Raw genomic sequence first — 20063 nt, 5'->3', positions numbered from 1 at the left:
TTGCTCATTAGGGTTAAAGTGAAACAATTATCAAATGTGTAAATTTCTCCATAAAGCTACTTTGCATTAAGTGCTGTACAAATAAATGTGAGTTGAATTGGCGACTGTATGACGAGGAGCTGTGAGCTGTTTAAACATAGATGAACTGCTTTTCACTATTACGTTTCACGTCCGACTTTTGCTTCGCATCTGTTTCTATTTCTAAATAAAGATATTGACATCGCAAGTACAGAAAAGAATTTGATGAGTTTCAGCAGCCGTGTGTTTGAAAGCCATAGCCACTGTTTCCCCTGTTAAACCCGTTAGCAATTGAGGGTTAAGAGCCTTGTTCAGGGGCCCAACAGTGGTGGCCTGGTCGACCTGGGATTGAACTCACAACCTTCCAACTAGTAACCCAACACCTACACCCTGTGTGCACAACCTAAATGAGTTATATGATTCTGATTATTAGTCTTGTGTCAAAGCAGCTTTACAGAACATAAACACAGAAGAAAAGGTTATTATAAAGAATAATATAAAGATTAATAGAATACAAAATTCAAGATTAATATTAAATATATATTTAAATGTATTTGTATTTATCCCCATTTAACAAGTCTGAGGTGACTCAGGTGACTGTAGGGAGGAAAAACTCCCTTAGATGGTAAAAGAAGGAACCTTGAGAGGAACCAGACTCAAAGGAGAACCTCATCCTCATATGGGTGACACTGGAGGGCGTGATTATAAATATACAGTCTGATAAATGTTATATTGATGCAAAAGATCACATGGAGTTCACATCTCCTCTATAGTATCGCAGAGTCTAACTGGAGCTGGTAGATCTCTAGATGCCTCAGGATCCTCAGAGATCTCTTATTATTACAATCATTATGTTTTCGGTCATAACTTTTCTTGATGCAAAACAGCAGCTGCAACGAAATTCTTGGAATTGCACTCATATTTATCTAAGCAGTGATATCCATCTGCTCTGTCTGCAGTTCCTCCCATTTTAGACACTTCCTAAGTTTCTATTCACTCCTCAGTTAGATTTTATAAACCCTTCGGAGGGAGGACGCGCACTGAAGAGAACAGCCAGAGAAGAACGGGGCAGGGCTAACACATGCGCATTCAACTGGAGGTAGGACGAAGCACGATAATCCCGCCGCCAGGTCAGTAACTGATGTTTAAGTTTCAGACATAAAGACATAATAATCGTGTTACAGAATCCTGGTGAACAGCTGGCTCGAGTTTCTACCTTTCTCTATAATAACCTGTAGAAGATCTTTAATAAGAACATTTACAGTCTTATACATTCTACACTCAGGACAGAATCAGAAGGCTTTTGTAAACAAAGGTAAGTTATTTTAGAACAGTGTGAGACCTGGTTATAAAAAGGTCCAAATTAATACATGGAATAGTTTTTTATGATCTAGATCTCGATTTTTATTTCTTATTCTGACTTGACTTTAGGTCACTTAGCTATGGGTTTAATTATTATTATTATTATTATTATTATTATTATTATTATTATTATTATTATTATTATTATCCTCGTTTGTGTGATTATTGTTGATATTTCAAAGATTGTAAAAGTGTACACAGTTGTAAATTATTTGATATTTTATTGTATTATTGTATTATTTGATTATATATAATATTATATATTATAATTTTTCATATGTGAAAAGTGTATGCAATTTGCTTCATTCAATATTTCCATTAAAGTTTAATGCTTTGCACCCAGTTATAATTATACGTATAAACTGCTGGAGAGGAAAAGAAAACAGATTGCAGGAAAAGTGACTTGCATCAGAATTATTGATTTGTTTGTTTGAAGATTTTTATTTGTGTAACTGTCACTCGAAAGTGTGTTACAGCTCACAGTGGTTATTAAATTTATCATAAGTGTAGCATGAAAGGTATAGAGGACTTTTATTCTCTCTCTCTCTCTCTCTCTCTCTCTCTCTCTCTCTCTCTCTCTCTCTCTCTTATAACCATTCACATACATGGAATTTGTTCAGTAAATACTTGATGAGACATTGAAGTTTATCACCAGCTTATCGTTTTATTAATCCTCTTTATCTCTTGTTCTTTACAGCCAAGTTTAGCACAAACCTGATTAAATCCGTTTTCACATAAATCAAATACTTACTCACGTACTTCGGTGAAAGCATTGTTTCTGATTGGAGAATTCACAGAGAGATCAGACATTGAATCTGTGGATGAGCAGATATCCGGAAGTCCTCTCTTAATACATAAATATAACTTAGTTTTTAACTTTTTAAATATTTTTCCTAGTTTTTCTTAGCTGAGAAGAAAAGTTGATACATCAAGAAGATAAACTAGAATGTACATTTCCTGAAGAAAATGTGAATGGTGCTTGCATGTGGCAAGTTCCCCTCATCGTGCTGAGTGTTTTGATATGTCACATGTCCATGTTGTGCTAATTCTTGATTTTCACGTGACATCACGTGATGTCACGTGACGTGACCAAAACACGCGTAAGGCAGTTCCCCTCATCGGGCTGTTTTGATATATGACATGTCCATGTTGTGCTAACTTTTTGATTTCGCTTATTTTGGGGGCGGGGCTACACGTGACGTCAGGTCCCCTCATCGTGCTGAGTGTTTTGATATATGACATGTCCATGTTGTGCTAACTGTTTGATTTCGCTTATTTTGGGGGCGGGGCTACACGTAACGTTGACTGGAAGCCAATACTTTTGGAATCATTGGATTGATAGTGTGGAGTTGATAGTTACATGTATTGAGAGTCTCCTTTACATCTACAGTCACTAGGAGAACACAGGAGAGAAGCCGTGCCTGAGCTTAAAGAAATTTTAGGAATTTCCCATTCATTTCTATGGAATTTTTTTGGCTGCTTTAGCACACCTCTCCTCAATGAGCCGGTCGATTTGACACCTCATTTATGGGTTTAGGACAAAAGCTGAGGGACAAGTTACACGCCAAAATTTTGTCCGGCAAGATAATAAGAATGTTGCTTTGCAAGCACCATTAATAAAAAAAATTGCCATGTCCAGAGACTGTATTTTTAAAAAATGTTAAAAACACAAAATTTCAATGCTTCTAACACAAATTTCAATGCTTTCAAATTGCTTTCATAAATTTCAAAATTTCAATGCTTCTAACACAAATTAAGTAAAGCACACAGTTACAGGGATGTACAGTTAACAGAGACGTCGACGATCTCCGCTTCTAAGGTTAAGTTTAGGAGGACATTGGGTGGGTTACAGAATTAGAAATTATGCTGAATGCAGTGAACAGAAGGGAGGGAGAAAACTTACACACAAACAAAAACAAACAAAAAAATACAATGTCAGTGAATACTAATAAGGCTTCCTTATCTTCAAGTATTTAAAGTGCAGAGTTACATATTCTGGATTTATTAAATGTAATCCAAGCTTCATGTGGTGAGGAGGAGGTGTGTGGTGTGAGCAGGTAGGCAGATCATCAGCAGAAGCTGTTCATTAGTCTTGTGGTTGTATGCCTTAGAATCACTTTCCAGTCAGTCTGAGGTCACTATCTGGCATGAGTGAGGTCTGTAAAGGCACGGGGAGAACATGCAAACTCCACACACACAAGGTGGAGGCGGGAATCGAACCCCGACCCTGGAGGTGTGAGGCGAACGTGCTAACCACTAAGCCACCACGCCCCCCTATGTTGCTAGTTCTATTCTGTAAATCCCCAGTGTTTGTTGTACCAGCATGAGGCAGGCAAAGGTCACTCAAATGTAAATAAAATGATTTAATATGAAAATGACATGCATTAGAGAAAGAAAGTCTGGAAAGAAGGAAATGGGAGCTGGTTTTTGCTACTCACTACATGGATTTATACGGATTATTGACTCTGTTGGTAGATGGCGCTTTGGTATCAGCTACAACAGCTGGACTCAAGATACCTGGAGCAGATCGGTCAGATTTACAACGATGCGTTTCCCATGGAGATTCGTCAGTACCTCAGCCAGTGGATTGAAACCATTGACTGGTGAGAAATGATATGCTAGACATTATCTCTTTATCACATGACTTTCATGTGATGAATAACATTGTGTATCGTGGGAGAACATCAGAAAGATACCGTTGAGAAGAACAATTCTGGGTTAAACCTCTATTTGTTTGTTCAGATGTTCACATCTATGGCTAGTTGACCGTTCACATTCCTCTGTTGAAGGAAAAACAGCGTCTGATAATGAAATTAATTGTCATTATTCTGAATCAGATGTTTTATACCAGAGAAAATCTTTACTGTACTATCATCACGCACTCTCTTTGATCGTCACTATCATCACCACACTCTCTCTTTATTATTATTACAATATGTTTTTGGCCAATATATATTAGTCTGACCTTGGCCATTGATTATACTCATCATTATTATTATCATCTGGCACAGGGATGATGTGGCCCTTGATGAGTCCCTAGCGAGGCTACGTTTCTATGACCTTCTCAGTAAGCTGGATGAGCTTTACGGCCGCCTGAATCCGAGCAACAACTTCCTCCTTCAGCACAACCTCCGCAAAATACAACGTAACCTACAGGTGCAGTACCTACACAGATAAACATATCCCATCAGATCAATAACTAAAAACAACTTCTGGCATCATTAGTGTCCTTCTGCTTTACAATTACAAACAAGAAATGTTCATTTTTCCTTGTAGGAACACTTTCAGGAAAATCCAATGTACATGGCTATGATTATATCCAACTCCCTGAAAGAAGAAAGAAGAATTCTGGAGATGGCCATCAGAACACAGGTACAGTGTATGTGGTCATTTATTGAAGTGGTTTTATATTTAGCGATATAATGCAGCATGTGAGATCTAATCTAGCCATGGGGGTCACAGTACAATGACTTCTGTGCCGGTCCCAAGCCCGGATAAATAGAGAGGGTTGCGTCAGGAAGGGCATCCGGCGTAAAATATTGGCAAATTTAACCATGCGAATCGTTATTACGAATTTCATACCGGATCTGTCCAGGCCCGGGTTAACAACGACCTCCATCGGCGTGGTTGACCTACAGGGCACCGGTGGAAAATGGGCTACTGTTGGTCGAAGAAGTAGAGGAGGGAGGAGAGTGCACAGACAGAGAGAGAAGAGTAAAGGAAAGAGTGTAGGACTGAGAATAGGAACTGAGGTTACAGAAGATAGGAATAGGTGGAGAGAGATGATTAGCTGTGGCGACCCCTGAAGGGAAAAGCCAAAAGAAGAAGAAGAGGAGGTCTGTGAGATCTGTTAAATTGGTGTGTAATGTCTGGCAGCAATAATGTTTATGCACATCTAACTGTATAATTTCTAAAATCAGAGTAAAACAGTCTGATAATCCAATTGATCAGCAAACAGAGCACTGCAGGGCAGACAGAAACAGGAAACCAGTAAACATCCAGTGTCAAAACCGGCAGAATAGCAGACAGGAAAATTGCGGGATAAATTACTGAGTGTGAGGCAAACAGAAACGACCATATGGCAATGAGAGAGTGTAGGCGGTGTGTTTATATACAGATGAACATAAAATGGTGAATGCCCCAGGAGCACTTTGTGCAAGATGGCTGAAGTGAAGTCATGGAGACGCAAACCTGGAAGTCCGCTCTGACAATTTAAATAATAAAAATTAGAGAAAAAAAAACAGCTCAAAACCACACGCTTCACCTTCACCAAGACCAGCCATGTTGTACTTTTCTCTAGGATAATACAGACTCACCTCAGGGCAACATTGTGATGGAGAAGCAGATACAACTGGACAGCCAGGTGAACGAGCTGAAGAAAAACGTGCAGGTAAAACACAAATATAACTTGATTTTACTGAACAAATATCACTATGCAACTACAGTACATATAGTACTAGTACTCTATAGACTGGGGAGTAGTAGCCCAAGCGGTTAAAGCTGTGGGCTGTTGCTTGGAAGATCAGGGTTCAAGCCCTAGTGCCACACTGCCAATCTGCCACTATTTGGCCCTTGAGCAAGGCCCTTAACTCTCTCTGCTCCAGGGGTACTGCATTGTAGCTGGTCCTGCACACTGACCCCAACTTTCTCAGCTGAGATATAACAATAATTCTGCTGTAAATTAGGTGTTATTTTTCAAAGCACTTTTATCATTGGTCTAGATAAGGGTGTCTGCCAAATAGTGTAAATGTAAATGTAGCCCACTTCCCTTGTATGTGAACCTCTCCTGTATATAAAAAATACTGAAATACTTTGTTCTGTAGGCAGGAACATTGGCTTTCCTAATATTTGTGTGATATGTGTGCGAATAGAAATCAGAACAGGACATTCAGGCTCTGGAGGACCTACAAGATGAGTACGACTTCAAGATGAAAACTTTACGGAGTAGAAGTAAGAATTTGTGTTTTTAGTGTAAAATCATTTGAAAATAAAGTGTATAAGGCTTTGTATATATACAAAGTTATAATAACTTTGGTCATCTAAGCTGTGATGTCTCCACTGTAACAAGAAAAAAATCACAAACCCTTCTGCTTTACTTTATAGACCTAACTTTGAGAACCATTATTACATAAAAAATACAGAAATACAGAATACAAAGCCTTATATTTAGGTGTTTAAACACCAGAGTCAACTCTGACCTAATGTGTTTTATGGGTGTGGAAAAGGTTTTGTTACAGAAACAAGTTAAGGGAGACTTGAAGCTTGAGAACCACCGATATAAAGCATTTGAAACTAATTGAACGAACAATGAATCTAAATAGATTTGGATGCATCAGTCATGTGATGTGATGAATCATGTATGCTTTGTGTTTTCAGTGGAGGTTGAAGTAAATGCATCTATAGCAAAAGAGATTCAGATGGAGCAGTTGAAGATCAGAGATATATACCTTAATCTGAACAGAATGAGAGAGGTAAGCCAATGCTAAATGCGGCTGCTTACATTTCATCCGTTAGTTGCCTTTATCCTTTAGCCCAGTAGCAGACAGCTCTATTTTTTGGTTCAATTGCCAAACAGCCCCTCAATGATACCTTTTTTTTGGCAAGAGCAATGCTGAGTTGATGAGTTGTGCAGGAATTTTCTGAGTACATTTGCATTAGCTCTACAAATATGATGTGGTTATATGCTTTCCAGACCACTGGTGAATGTTTTTTGAAGAATTGGGTCACAAAAGGTCTTTAAAAAGCAGGTGCACACATGTACTTAATGCTGTCCACATGCGATTAGATCATGCAGGATACATGTTAATGAACTTGCAGGTTCTTTGCTTATAGTACAAGACTAGTTTAGGTTGTAACTCCTTAGAAAACAGGGAATGCCTGCCTAAATTGTCAGCTGCCACTTCCAGACTGAGGTTTCTCCCTTGGTCTAAGTCTGCACTGTGCAGTGGATCGGTCTGGAACTGGTAGTACGGTGTTGGCCTTCTGATGGGGAGATAGGATCCCAGGATCACCAAGCTGCCACTGCTGGGGCTCTTGAGCAAGTCCAGTAATGTCAATTGCTCAGTTGTATAAAGGAGATAAATGTAAGTCGTTCAGGATAAGGGTGTCTGCCAAAATGTGGTAAATGGAATGTAGTGTTGTTTAATAATTACCTTGAGTGTGGTCACCTTTTCCTTTAGGCTCAGCTGCATCACCTCTGTAGAACCTTGAGAGTATGTTTAGTTATGCAGCCACTGATTGAACTAGGCCAATTGCTGCCAATTGCTGCCACAGTCTCTTTGTGATGATGCTTCATCCCATACTCTGAGTTCTCTGCTCCTCAAGCCTGTGCTGCTGTCAAGCAGTACTGGGTTTCAGGGGCTTCCTGTTTCTGACCATCCTTTTCTGTGATTGGCCAATATTGTAACTCTCTTGCTGGAGAGGAGTAATGCTCCCCACCAGGATCCTTTGGGGATTCCTGACATTCTTACTTGACTTAGCACTGGCCTGATTTTTTTCTTCCTGACCTGAGTGATGGCCATTTAGGAGCTGTCTAACTTGATTCAGCCGGCTAAACCAATCCAACTTCTGCAGCAACATGAAGCTGCAAGAAAGAGGCATGCAAAATGCACTTGCTCTTTTATTTGCTAATAATACTTGTATAAAAAGTAAAATACTAAGAATTACTCGTAACAAAAACACAGGTTTGTTGGTTAGTCATGGAACTGGCTAGGTGACAGTTCGGGTAGTTGTGACAAATCCAACCAGTTTTGCCACATACCAACCAGTTTTGCCACATGTGTCGCAACATACCTTACTAACAGTATACACTTTGTCTGAACAACAAAAGACATTAAACACATATGCTACAGTATACCTTTATGTGTGATTTATGTGTATGTGTATCTGCAGGTAGTTGTAAAGGACTTATTAAATACACTACAATTAGCAGATCTGACCCAGAGCACACTCATATCAGAAACGCTTCCAGAGTGGAAGCAGAGGCAACAGATAGCTTGCATTGGTGGCCCTCCAAATGCTTGCTTGGATCAGTTACAGAACTGGTGAGGTTTTATTTTGACATACACATGTACATTTACTCTAAGGTTTGAAAAGTTTGGAATCAACAGTCATTATGCCATTGATTGTAGAATATTTGACATCTGATATCTAATATAAACCAATCACCATGGAATTTTTAAAAGGTTTCGAACCCAAAGGATCATACCAGAGAGGCATAACCACTCCTGGTTCTGGCCAAACATGAATTTAAACTAAACTATCTGTAGCAATAAGATATATATATATCTTTTGTCTATCTACTCTTGTAGTTTCCATCATCTTTCTGCATACATTTGACTTACATATATATATACAGTAAGTAAATCAGTAAATAAATGTTCTCAGGTTCACAGCAGTGGCAGAATGTTTGCAGCAGATCCGTCATCAGCTAAACATGCTACAGGAACTGGTGCTGAAATTTACTTACAAAAACGACCCCATCGCTTTGAACATGAGCTCATTGCAGGAGCAGATGCTGTCACTCTTCAAAAATCTCCTCATCAAGTACGTCACTTTTGAGGGTTACACAGTCAGAGGTGGAATCTGATTAGGCTTTGTGGTCAGGTTTATACGCTACTGCAGAATGTAAGTGTATGTGTTGTGTGTTTCAGTTCCATTGTGGTGGAAAGGCAGCCGTGCATGCCCACGCATCCGCAGAGACCACTGGTGCTAAAGACTGGTGTGCAGTTTACAATTAAAATCAGGTAGATTTTTAGAACAGGAATGAACTTTTGCTCAAGAGAGTTTATTTAACTATAGACAGAGTCAAATAAATGGTGGGTCAAACAGCAACAATCAAAACTTACATGACCAAAGATTAACTTTAACACAATTATCTCAAATATCTGAAGCTCAGCTGAACACAACAGCCAACACAAATGACTACAGGTTAACTCAAGTGACCATTACAGTTAAGTCAGGAGAAAACAATGAAATGAAATGACCAAAGGTGTAAGGAATTCTCATCTGTCGCCTGGACAGGGTAACCCTCTTTTCATCTGCCGCCTGGGCAGGATAACCTAAAATTCAGCCTCTCGAACCTCTGCTCGATTTTCGTTCTCCACAAGCGCTTGGGGAAATCTCAATGAAACACACACGCGTCAGTCTTTCAAAGAGATGTTCCAAAGCTTATTAGGAAAAGCAGGAATATATAGTCGTACAAGAAGAGGGAGGGTGTAGTGGGTGTGTGTTGGTATGTGTGTGTGCATCAGTGTTTAAGTGACCTCTCAGTTACCCCAATAAAGTCAGATCTTATCAAGGAAATGACCACAACTCAACTCAAATGTACAACAGTCAGCTCAACTACATTCAACTCAAATGAACAACTCAATTAACTCAAACAACAGAGTTAACTCAAAAGAACAACTCAATGAAGTCAAATAAACACCACAATCATCTCAAATGATCATATATTTACTCAAACAAACACCACAATCAACTCAAATGATCATATATTTACTCAAACAAACACCACAATCAACTCAAATGATCATATATTTACTCAAACACCACAATCAACTCAAATGATCATATATTTATTCAAACAAACGCCACAATCAATTCAAATGATCATATATTTACTCAAACACCACAATCAACTCAAATGTCCATATATTTACTCAAACACCACAATCAACTCAAATGATCATATATTTACTCAAACACCACAATCAACTCAAATGATCATAGATTTACTCAAACAAACACCACAATCAACTCAAATGATCATAGATTTACTCAAACAAACACCACAATCAACTCAAATGATCATATACTTAATCAAACACCACAATCAACTCAAATGATCATATATTTACTCAAACACCACAATCAACTCAAATGATCATATATTTACTCAAACAAACACCACAATCAATTCAAATGATCATATATTTACTCAAACAAACACCACAATCAACTCAAATGATCATATATTTACTCAAACAAACACCACAATCAATTCAAATGATCATATATTTACTCAAACACCAGAGTTAACTGAGAAGCACAAAATTGAATTCAAATGACCACAGTTCTCTACTAAACACAGAGTAATTCAAATGTTCACAGGTTAACCTAACTGAATAGCACAATTATTATAAGATATAACATAACTATTAAATATTAAAACTGCTTTACAGTACAAGAGAAATAAATATAATGAAATATAAATGGAATATTCTACATTTAAATTGTATACAATAGTACAAACAAAGGACAAAATGGTATGGTATGATATTAATGTACATATTTTATTATTATTGCATATGATGGCATCCTGTCAGGAGTTATAGAGGAGGAGTTATTTACTCAAATAACCACAGATGAGATCAAAAATACAAGTTTTTGCTCTATTACCTCTACACAGAATATCATGGTGTTGAGAAAAACTTTCACATTTCAACAACAAGGGCAGCAATAACAACAACATTTTCCCTTTTCCTAGGCTGCTGGTCAAACTACCGGAGTTGAACTGCCAGCTAAAAGTTAAAGCCTCTTTCGATAAGTACGTTTCTATTCTGAAATACTCAAGTTATCTGTACTTATTAACTATAATTTATATTTTGTAGTTTTAATTATTGCTGTACTTTATTTTCTACTTAGGGATATAACAGAAAAGAATACAGCCAAGGGGTAAAAATTTGCACTTTGTACTTTTTGGTAAGCTGAATAATAAATAATGAATGTTTGCTAATTACTTTAATTATCTTGTAATTCAGATTCCGTAGGTTCAATATTTTAGGAACCAATAGTAAAGTCATGAATATGGAGGAATCCAGTGGCTGCCTGTCTGCAGAGTTCCGGCAGTTGGTATGAGTGGCACAGTTTTACTGATGAACTGTGGATTCTGAAATTTTAATGACTATTTCTGTAGTAACTTTCTAATAATAATGTTTTTCCTTATTTTATTTTTTTTTTCATACAGCAACTGAAAGAACAGAAAACAGCTGGAAGTAAAACAAATGAGGTTGGAAAATGTATATATATGTGTGTGTGTGTGTGTGTGTGTGTGTGTGTGTGTGTGTGTGTGTGTTTGTGTGTATTTTGTATGTTTTGATTATTTCATTTATGGAGAAAATGTAAAAATGTGTATTTTTAATTTACCTGATTAAAGTTCAAAAATAATGTATAAGTAGAGTAATGAAGTTATCCGGCAGTGGCTTTGAAAGGCCACTGTTGAAAGGTTGTGTGAGGGTGATTATTTGGTTAAATATTATAAATTAATAGATAATATAAAGTTTGGTTTTTCCTCCAGTCTCCTCTTGTCATTACTGAGGAACTTCATTCCATCAGCTTTGACACTCAACTCAAGCAAGCAGATGTTTCCATCGATATAACAGTAAAAACACACACACACAAACACACACACACACACACACACACACACACACACACACACACACATTACAGTGCATACCTAGAGTGTAGAGCAGGTTGAGAATTGAGTTCACAACTCCTGTGTGTTTGTGTGTAAATGCAGACCACCTCACTTCCTGTAGTGGTAATATCTCATATCAGCCAGATGCCGAGCGCCTGGGCCTCCATCCTCTGGTTTAACATGCTCTGTACTGACTATCAGGTAAGGGACATTTTCCTGGCAGCTCTGACTGTCTGTCTCTCTCTCTCTCTCTCTCTCTCTCTCTCTCTCTCTCTCTCTCTCTCTCTCTTACCACAAATAAAAAGAAACTTTATTTCAGAACCTTGGGTTTTTCCTGAAACCTCCTTTGATGATGTGGGGAGACCTGGCAAAGGTTCTGAGCTGGCAGTTTTCCTCGATCACTAAGAGAGGTCTTAACACGGAGCAACTGAGCATGCTCGCAGATAAAATACTCGGTGAGCTACAGATACACCTACACAGAACACATACATTTCCTAAACCGGAAACCACAACAGAAATACAAAGGTATCGAAAGTTCGGGAACCTAAAGAATCTGAGCGTATACCTCATGAAACGGCACTGAATCAAAGTCCAGTGACTGAGCATGTGGGAACGCCGATGGCCGTTGACAGTTGTAGCCTAATCCACCGCGGCCATGTTTGTTGGCCGCTTTGAAACTGGATTTGTGACGTTCCGCACTGTGACGTCAGCTGTAATTAAAATTAATGGACAGTTCAATAGCACATGTTTTAGGTCAAATAAAAATAAGTATGCGTTTTTATGCTGACTTTAAACACTCTGGATGCTATTTCTAAAAACGTCTTGATAAAAAGTTTAATATTTAGTTTTAAATGAACAAACTCAAGGAGTCATTTTAATAGACATCCAGTATATTGATACCTTATTTTATCCACAGCGCTGCTCAATTCTGGATTTTAACTGGTCCGATCATCTGCCATTAATCAATTAACATTAATTAGCCACAGCTCTATTTATATTAATGCGCTCATTCTACACGATCGTTTCTATAGCAACAAATTCACAGAGACCTACACTTCAAATTTGAAAGTAAATGATTTAATGATTGATGGAGAGAGTCTCCAGTTTCTGAGCTTTGTACCTGTTAGATGTAAAGCTGTAAAGTTTTCAAGATAAATGCTGTTGGTTTTTATTTATTTTATGTTTATTTTTATTTATTTATTTTTTTAATTAACTTGAATAGAGAGAATAGAGCGGGGCAGGTGAGGGAATTGTTTTGTGATTAATGGACATTGCTGTTTAGGGAAAGGGCTGCTTTTCTAGGCAAATCCTCTATAAATCAAATAAACAGAGTATTTCATGTTCTATCCTCATGTCCGCAGGTCCTGAGGCTCAAGAAGACCCGAAAACTCCGGTCTCCTGGAGTACATTCATTACGGTGAGCAGGTTAATGAGGTTTATCCACATTCACTATAACTCTGTTCCAGTTCTGTTTTGTTTCTTTACATCTTTGTTTGTTGTACTTTTACACTGATAAGGTTTCTGATGAAATGAAACTTATCGAGCATGAAATGACGGGTGTCAATACAGCTGGGTGTGGTTTAGAGAGAAACATTTCCCCAGACTCTCAAAAGCAGCAGGGCGTTCATGTACAAGTTTAGCAAAACATTATTAATAAAGAAAGAAATGAAACAAGCAAGAAATATTAAGAAATATTATTCTTCATGTTTCTCTCACGTGTCTAATTTTTATGCGTTTGTTTTGTTTTATTTGATCTTCACTCTGACAATAGTTCAGTTGTCCCACAAAAGCACTTCTATAAAATAATCTGACTTTATAAGGCTTTTTCAAGCTCTATGGAAGATCGATGTTTTTATTTTAGTTGAGATGAGATGTGAGACGAGGTGAGATTACTTTATTAATCCCTCATAGTAAGAGATGACACAGCAGTGACCTCAAAGAAAACCTAACATAAGAAATACACAATAAAATATATGAATAATAAAAATAATAGAAACAACGAAATCAAATAAACATGTGTCTATTCATATATTTTATTTATTTAAGCAAAAAATTTTTTATCACAATCTTTGGACATAAAACAACCGAGGGCACAAACTTTTGAGCAGACTCAGGCCAAATTCACACATAGGGTTGAGTATCAAAAGGAATTTTCCGGTTCCGATTCTGGTTCCGGGGGGCACGGTGGCTTTTTTGCATGTTGCAAGTTTGCATGTTCTCCCCGTGCCTCGGGGGTTTCCTCCGGGTACTCCGGTTTCTTCCCCCGGTCCAAAGACACGCATGGTAGGTTGATTGGCATCTCTGGAAAATTGTCCATAGTGTGTGATTGTTTGAGTGAATGAGAGTGTGTGTGTGTGCCCTGCGATGGGTTGGCACTCCGTCCAGGGTGTATCCTGCCTTGATGCCCGATGACGCCTGAGATAGGCACAGGCTCCCTGTGACCCGAGGTAGTTCGGATAACCGGTAGAAGATGAGTGAGTGAGTGAGTGAGTGATTCCGGTTCCAGTTCTGCCTTACGATTGTTTATTAATCACTCTTTATTTTAAACAGAGCATTTCAATTCATATCAATTTAAATTTAAATAAATCCAACATCAAATTTAACATTCAGAATTACAACTTAGCAAAACAGTTAGCAATTTTTCTGAAGAAAAATTAACATGTCTGCTTTCTCTGGGAGAAGACGAGACCTTTCCTGGCTTATTGTATCTCCAGCTGTGGAGAAAACCCTCTCAGAGGGACTTAAGTAAAGTTGTCTCCATATTCACAGATTCGAATTTCCCGAGTCAATAGCTCCTGACCTAAACACTCTTATTACACAAATAACGCCTCTTTTTTATCGTAGTAATGTAGAGATTCAGCTACAACCCAAGTTTCCTCAATATCAGGTTTCCTCCTTGTGGACAAAATACATAAGTGTCTATGTGTCTAAGAGATACATAAGTGTCTAAGAGATAGATTCCAAGGGACCGTCAGCAAAGTGCAAAACCCGAAAAGCGAAAACTAAAACAGTCAATAACTTTACTGTAATACACTGTACTGTCACCAAACTCCTCAGATCACACATCACTGATGTCCTGAGTGTTGTACTACAACACTTGTTTGGGATAAATGTGTTTTTGTTTATTTTTTATGATTTTTCATAATATAAAAAAATCAATAGCTTCACTGTAATACACTGTACTGTCACCAAATTCAGATCACACATCACTGATGTCCTGATAGCTGTACTACAACATTTATTTTTGGAAAATGTGTTTTTTTGTTTTTTTTTTATGATGGGGTAGATCTGCTTCCTTGTTGTAGCTTTGGAAATTAATCCACACTTTAGACTTTTTTTTTAGACATGTTTAACATAAAGCGTACCTCAGCACAGCAGCGCGAGTGACTGATTTCTGTGGTAAGCTGTGTTAATTTGGTTGCGTGACTGTAAAACAATTAATATTCATGAGGTAAGACATGGCTTTTTAAAGTGACCGCTCCCAGCGCTTTGCCCGTCATCGCATCGGAACCGCGTTTGGAACCGAAACTAAAAAATTCCTGTTAAAAAACAGAAGCGGTTCTGAATAAGAACCGGTTCTCGGTTCCCAACCCTATTCACACATATACGAATCTTTACATAGTTTTGCTTTACAAATTAAAAAGTTGCCCCTTAATTGTACATATCAATTTCTCTAAACTATAATTCATTCATTCCGTAAGATTTTTTTTTCAGACGTCATCCAATAAGAGAGGAGTTGCTTTCTGGCTGTGGCTTGATGGAATCCTGGACCTCATTAAACGATGCTTACTGAACATCTGGAATGATGGGTAAGAAAACAAGAACATACTGTAGAACAGGTTCTTATGTTGAAGCTGAATTCAGTGTACTTTCACTTAACAGTTTATCTGCAGATCCCAGACTAGTTAGAGTAGAGTTTCTGAAGATAACAGACTGCATGGAGTAAACCGCTTGTCTTTATATGTGTTCAGTTATATCATGGGCTTTGTTAGTAAAGAGAAGGAGAAAATTCTGCTTCAAGACAAACGTCCAGGCACTTTCCTCCTGCGCTTCAGTGAGACATGTAAAGACGGAGGCATCACCATCACGTGGGTGGAGCAGTCCTTGAACGGTAGGGCAATTTTATTACAATTTTATCTGAACCCTGAACAGAAACATATTAAAATAAAAAAGAATAATTATAATAAAAATAATAATTCTCTTATTAGTATCAATTCTATTTTTATGACACAGACAGTCTGTAAAGCATTTCACTACATGTTACACTGTGTCTGAACACAAGAGGGACGTTCTGGCAGGCTTGTGTTATGTGCTTTTGTTTGTTTTGTGTTCAAATCTCAGCCCCGCCCCTATCCTTAATCCGTTCCGCCTCTGCACCCGTGTTCCTTGTATGTCAATGATTGTCCTCCGTATATATACTTGTTGTCATGTGCAAATGGTTTGCTGAGTCCTTGTGTTTGAACTATGTGTTTGTTTTATTATCTCACTTGCTTTGTCTTCCCCAGTGTTTTTCTGTGTTTGCTGTTTTCTTAATAAATTCCCTTTAATAAAAAACTCATTCGGCCCTGTTGGCCGAACAACATTATACGGCTTAAACCATGTTTTAAATAACAAATTATGAGAAATACTAAAGGAGACTAAACTGGAAAAACAAAACGCCAAAGACAAAGAAAAATTGCAAACAGATGAATTTGGGAGGAGAGAAAGAGAAAGAGAGAGAGAATGAGAGAAAGAGAGAGAGAGAGAGAGATAGCGAGAGAGAGAGAATGAGAGAAAGAAAGAGAGAGAGAGAGGGAGAGGGAGGGAGAGAGAGAGATGGAGAGAGAGAGAGAGAATGAGAGAGAGAGAGAGGATGAGAGAGAGAGGGAGAGAGAGACCGAGACAGAGGGGGACAGAGAGAGAGACAGAGATAGAGAGAGAGAATGAGAGAAAGAAGGAGAGAGTGAGAGAGAGAGAGAATGAGAGAGAAAGAGAGTTAGAGAGAGATAGCGAGAGAGAAAGAGAGAGAGAGAGAGAGAGAGAGAGAGAGAGAGATAGCGAGAGAGAGAGAATGAGAGAAAGAAAGAGAGAGAGAGAGGGAGAGGGAGGGAGAGAGAGAGATGGAGAGAGAGAGAGAATGAGAGAGAGAGAGAGAGGATGAGAGAGAGAGGAAGAGAGAGACCGAGACAGAGGGGGACAGAGAGAGAGACAGAGATAGAGAGAGAGAATGAGAGAAAGAAAGAGAGAGTGAGAGAGAGAGAGAATGAGAGAGAAAGAGAGTTAGAGAGAGCCCTCTGCTGGTGTGAGCTTTACACCTCTCAGGTCTCCAGCATGCCATCCAGGTTCTTGGCAGAGTTCTCCTTATCTGCACTGATCTTCTCCACATTACTGTATTTATTATTAAACTCCTGCACCACCGTCACCACCTCGTGATGCCCAAAATGTGTGGCTTCATCCATGTGTTTGCTGTTTTCTTAATAAATTCCCTTTAATAAAAAACTCATTCTTTTCCCTGCTGGCCGAACAACATTATATGGCGAAAACCACGCAGACATTTGACCGTCACACATTTGTTCTGCAAAGTCAGAACCACACAATTGTACAGAAAACACATGACCATTTGGCATGATTAGTGATGTAATATAATCAGAGTAAAGAATGTCGTAGCAGTGTATAATGACGTAGAGACGACAAACGTTTTATCAGATACATCTAACGTATTCTGTCGTGTGAAACGCAGGTCAACCTCAGACACACTCTGTGAAGCCCTACAAGAAGTCGGATTTAGTCAACCTCACTTTCCCTGACGTCATTCGGACCTACATGTTAAAGGACACGGAGAACATTCCAGAAAATCCTCTGCTCTACCTGTATCCGGACATCCCAAAAGACGTTGCATTCGGCCACTACTACAGAGGCACCTCAGACGGTACACACACTTTTATCAATTTATCGCTTTAGCCTTAATATACCGTCTGTGACATGTTGACTGGAACGTTATATAAAAATCAATAATTGACACCGTTAATGATTTCAGCTTCAGAAGACATGGACGAGGATAAAACGTTTACCAAGAAACCTTCTGGGTACTTGGACAGAGAGATAATTTTTCAGTGTAAGAGTGCATTTGGTTAAATATAACCTCAATAATAAAAGTATATTGTATGATAAAGCAGATTTCTTTTTAAGATGGATGAATAACTCTTGCAATGCTTTCACCTCTGCAGCCAAGAAAGAAGACTCCAGGACAGAATCCTGACTTTGAGTCCAGAGGATTTCTGTGTGCTGCAGAGCATTAACAAAAACAACGGCATGAATGATTTGGTAATAAAAATGTACTTATACTCTTCATTTACAACAATAAGATCTGTCCCAATGCTCTAGTGTATATCTGTTTAAAACACATCATCTGTTTGATGAAAGAAAACGTCACTGTATTGCTTTAACGCTGACTGATACTCAATCTGTCCTTTCAGGTTTAAAGGAAACCTACATGCTGATTTTATTTTATTTTTTCTCTCATCAGTGTGAAAGTTTGCCGCAGTAAATCCACAGCAGCGAACGCTCGCATCTTCGTCGTCCAGCTTTCCTGAAAGAGAAATTTAACATGTGTGTGTGTGTGTGTGTTTTATGATGAATTTTTTGAATTGCACATTTTGTAAAAAATCATTATGTACCAGAACTGGGTGAAGAGACAGACAGAATTTTCCTCACAGCTTTATTTAATATTGTACATCTTAAAGTAATAATACAGACTTGTAATTTGAAATGGTTTCACGTGTTCACACAGCTCATACTCTGAACCCGGTCACGTGTTCACACAGCTCATATTTGAACCCCGGACACGTGTTCACACAGCTCATACTTTGAACCCCGGTCACGTGTTCACACAGCTCATAGTCTGAACCCGGTCACGTTTTCACACAGCTCATACTCTGAACCCCGGTCACGTGTTCACACAGCTCATATTTGAACCCCGGACACGTGTTCACACAGCTCATACTCTGAACCCAATCAAGTGTTCACACAGCTCATAGTCTGAACCCGGTCACGTTTTCACACAGCTCATACTCTGAACCCATTCATGTGTTCACACAGCTCCATGCAGGAATCAAGCGCGTCTCCCCGGGAGTTCTTAGTCGAGCCTGACACTTATCAGCCAATCAAAAAAAGAGGCTACACAATAGCCAATCAGAAAATAGCACTATTGTATCTGGGTAAGATTTAACGCAACAACCAATGAAAAAAAACATATTAATTAGAGAGGGTATGTTCGATGGTCTGTCTGAACAAAACTTCAACAAAAACAGCTTGTCTCTGGACGGGACATTGTCCTCTATCATGACCCTAAAAATGACTGGGCTTGAACTGAACTGTTTTAAATGGGAGCAACATTACAAATGATAAAGGAGTCCAAAAAGGCAACAAACATTTACAATAAACAACACCAGTCATAATCTCTCTCTCTCTCTCTCTCTCTCTCTCTCTCTCTCTCGCTCTCTCTCTCCCTCTCTCTCTCACACACACACACACACACACACACACAAATTAATAAATGGAAATTAAACAAATACTTTGTATTTGGTTAAATTGTGGTCAGTGATCCTTACCAAACACAACAACTCCCCCATTATTATTATTATTATTATTATTATTATTATTATTATTATTATTATTATTTATTTATTTTTTTTGGGGGGGGGGTGTTGCTGGGGGAATGGAGATGCTACGCTTGCCTGTATTCATAACCTGAGATCCCTGCAAATACTGTAATAGAAATAGAATAAGGAGATAGCTCTATGCTCTATAGATGTATTCATTAAACAAGTAAAGAATAACATGGAATGAAATGTAAATAAAGTTGAACGTGTCTCGACTCGTCACACGATAAACCCGGGGGTTTTTTCTTCAAATTTTTTTTATTTGCAAGTTTTCTGTAAACGAACCTAAAGTCCTGAAGCTAAACTGCATTCCATAATCACACGCTCTGTTCTATTTATAGGTCAGAACACCTCCTTGTAATGACGCGTCATAAGGCTGATGATCCATTTGCAGCTTTATTGTATAATCTCGTAAACAACAGGCAAGGTCAAGGTCGGCAAACACAACAACGTAGCGAAGCCAGGAATCGTGGTCGGAAATACAGGCAGAAGGTCTGTGTGAAGAACATGGCCCACTGTGCCTGGCATGTATTCATGCATTTGGCGGAGCGTAAATACTCGAGGTTCTTGTGATCGGTTAGGACAGTGAAAGGATGCTGAGTGCCCTCCAGCCAGTGCTGCCA

At 38.5% G+C, this 20063-nt stretch overlaps 1 protein-coding gene across 3 annotated transcripts; it reads left to right on the top strand.

The window, feature by feature from the left end:
* The first annotated feature begins 1038 nt into the window (after positions 1 to 1038).
* On the top strand, positions 1039 to 19662 carry stat1b (signal transducer and activator of transcription 1b). Of its 3 annotated transcripts, none has more exons than XM_060877086.1 (24): positions 1039 to 1148; positions 3856 to 3983; positions 4392 to 4536; positions 4657 to 4752; positions 5681 to 5770; positions 6252 to 6330; positions 6757 to 6851; positions 8272 to 8423; positions 8767 to 8925; positions 9033 to 9125; positions 10868 to 10927; positions 11026 to 11055; positions 11142 to 11232; positions 11348 to 11389; positions 11678 to 11761; positions 11903 to 12001; positions 12120 to 12255; positions 13162 to 13217; positions 15515 to 15609; positions 15772 to 15911; positions 17520 to 17708; positions 17817 to 17894; positions 18007 to 18103; positions 18306 to 19662. In XM_060877086.1, the coding sequence occupies exons 2-23, from the start codon at positions 3856 to 3858 to the stop codon at positions 18036 to 18038; spliced, it is 2169 nt and encodes a 722-aa protein (XP_060733069.1). In that variant the 5' UTR covers positions 1039 to 1148; the 3' UTR covers positions 18039 to 18103; positions 18306 to 19662. The 3 variants fall into 3 exon arrangements, with proteins under 3 accessions (XP_060733069.1, XP_060733067.1, XP_060733068.1); XM_060877084.1 differs by lacking the exon at positions 1039 to 1148 and adding an exon at positions 1155 to 1333; XM_060877085.1 differs by lacking the exon at positions 1039 to 1148 and adding an exon at positions 1155 to 1333 and having other exon boundaries at positions 18256 to 19662.
* Positions 19663 to 20063: the final 401 nt, after the last annotated feature.

This window comes from Tachysurus vachellii, chromosome 8, assembly GCF_030014155.1.
Source record: "Tachysurus vachellii isolate PV-2020 chromosome 8, HZAU_Pvac_v1, whole genome shotgun sequence".
In the NCBI taxonomy this organism is placed as follows: domain Eukaryota; kingdom Metazoa; phylum Chordata; class Actinopteri; order Siluriformes; family Bagridae; genus Tachysurus; species Tachysurus vachellii.
The sequence above is the reverse complement of the archived record's forward strand: the minus strand, read 5'-3'. Positions and strand labels throughout refer to the sequence as shown.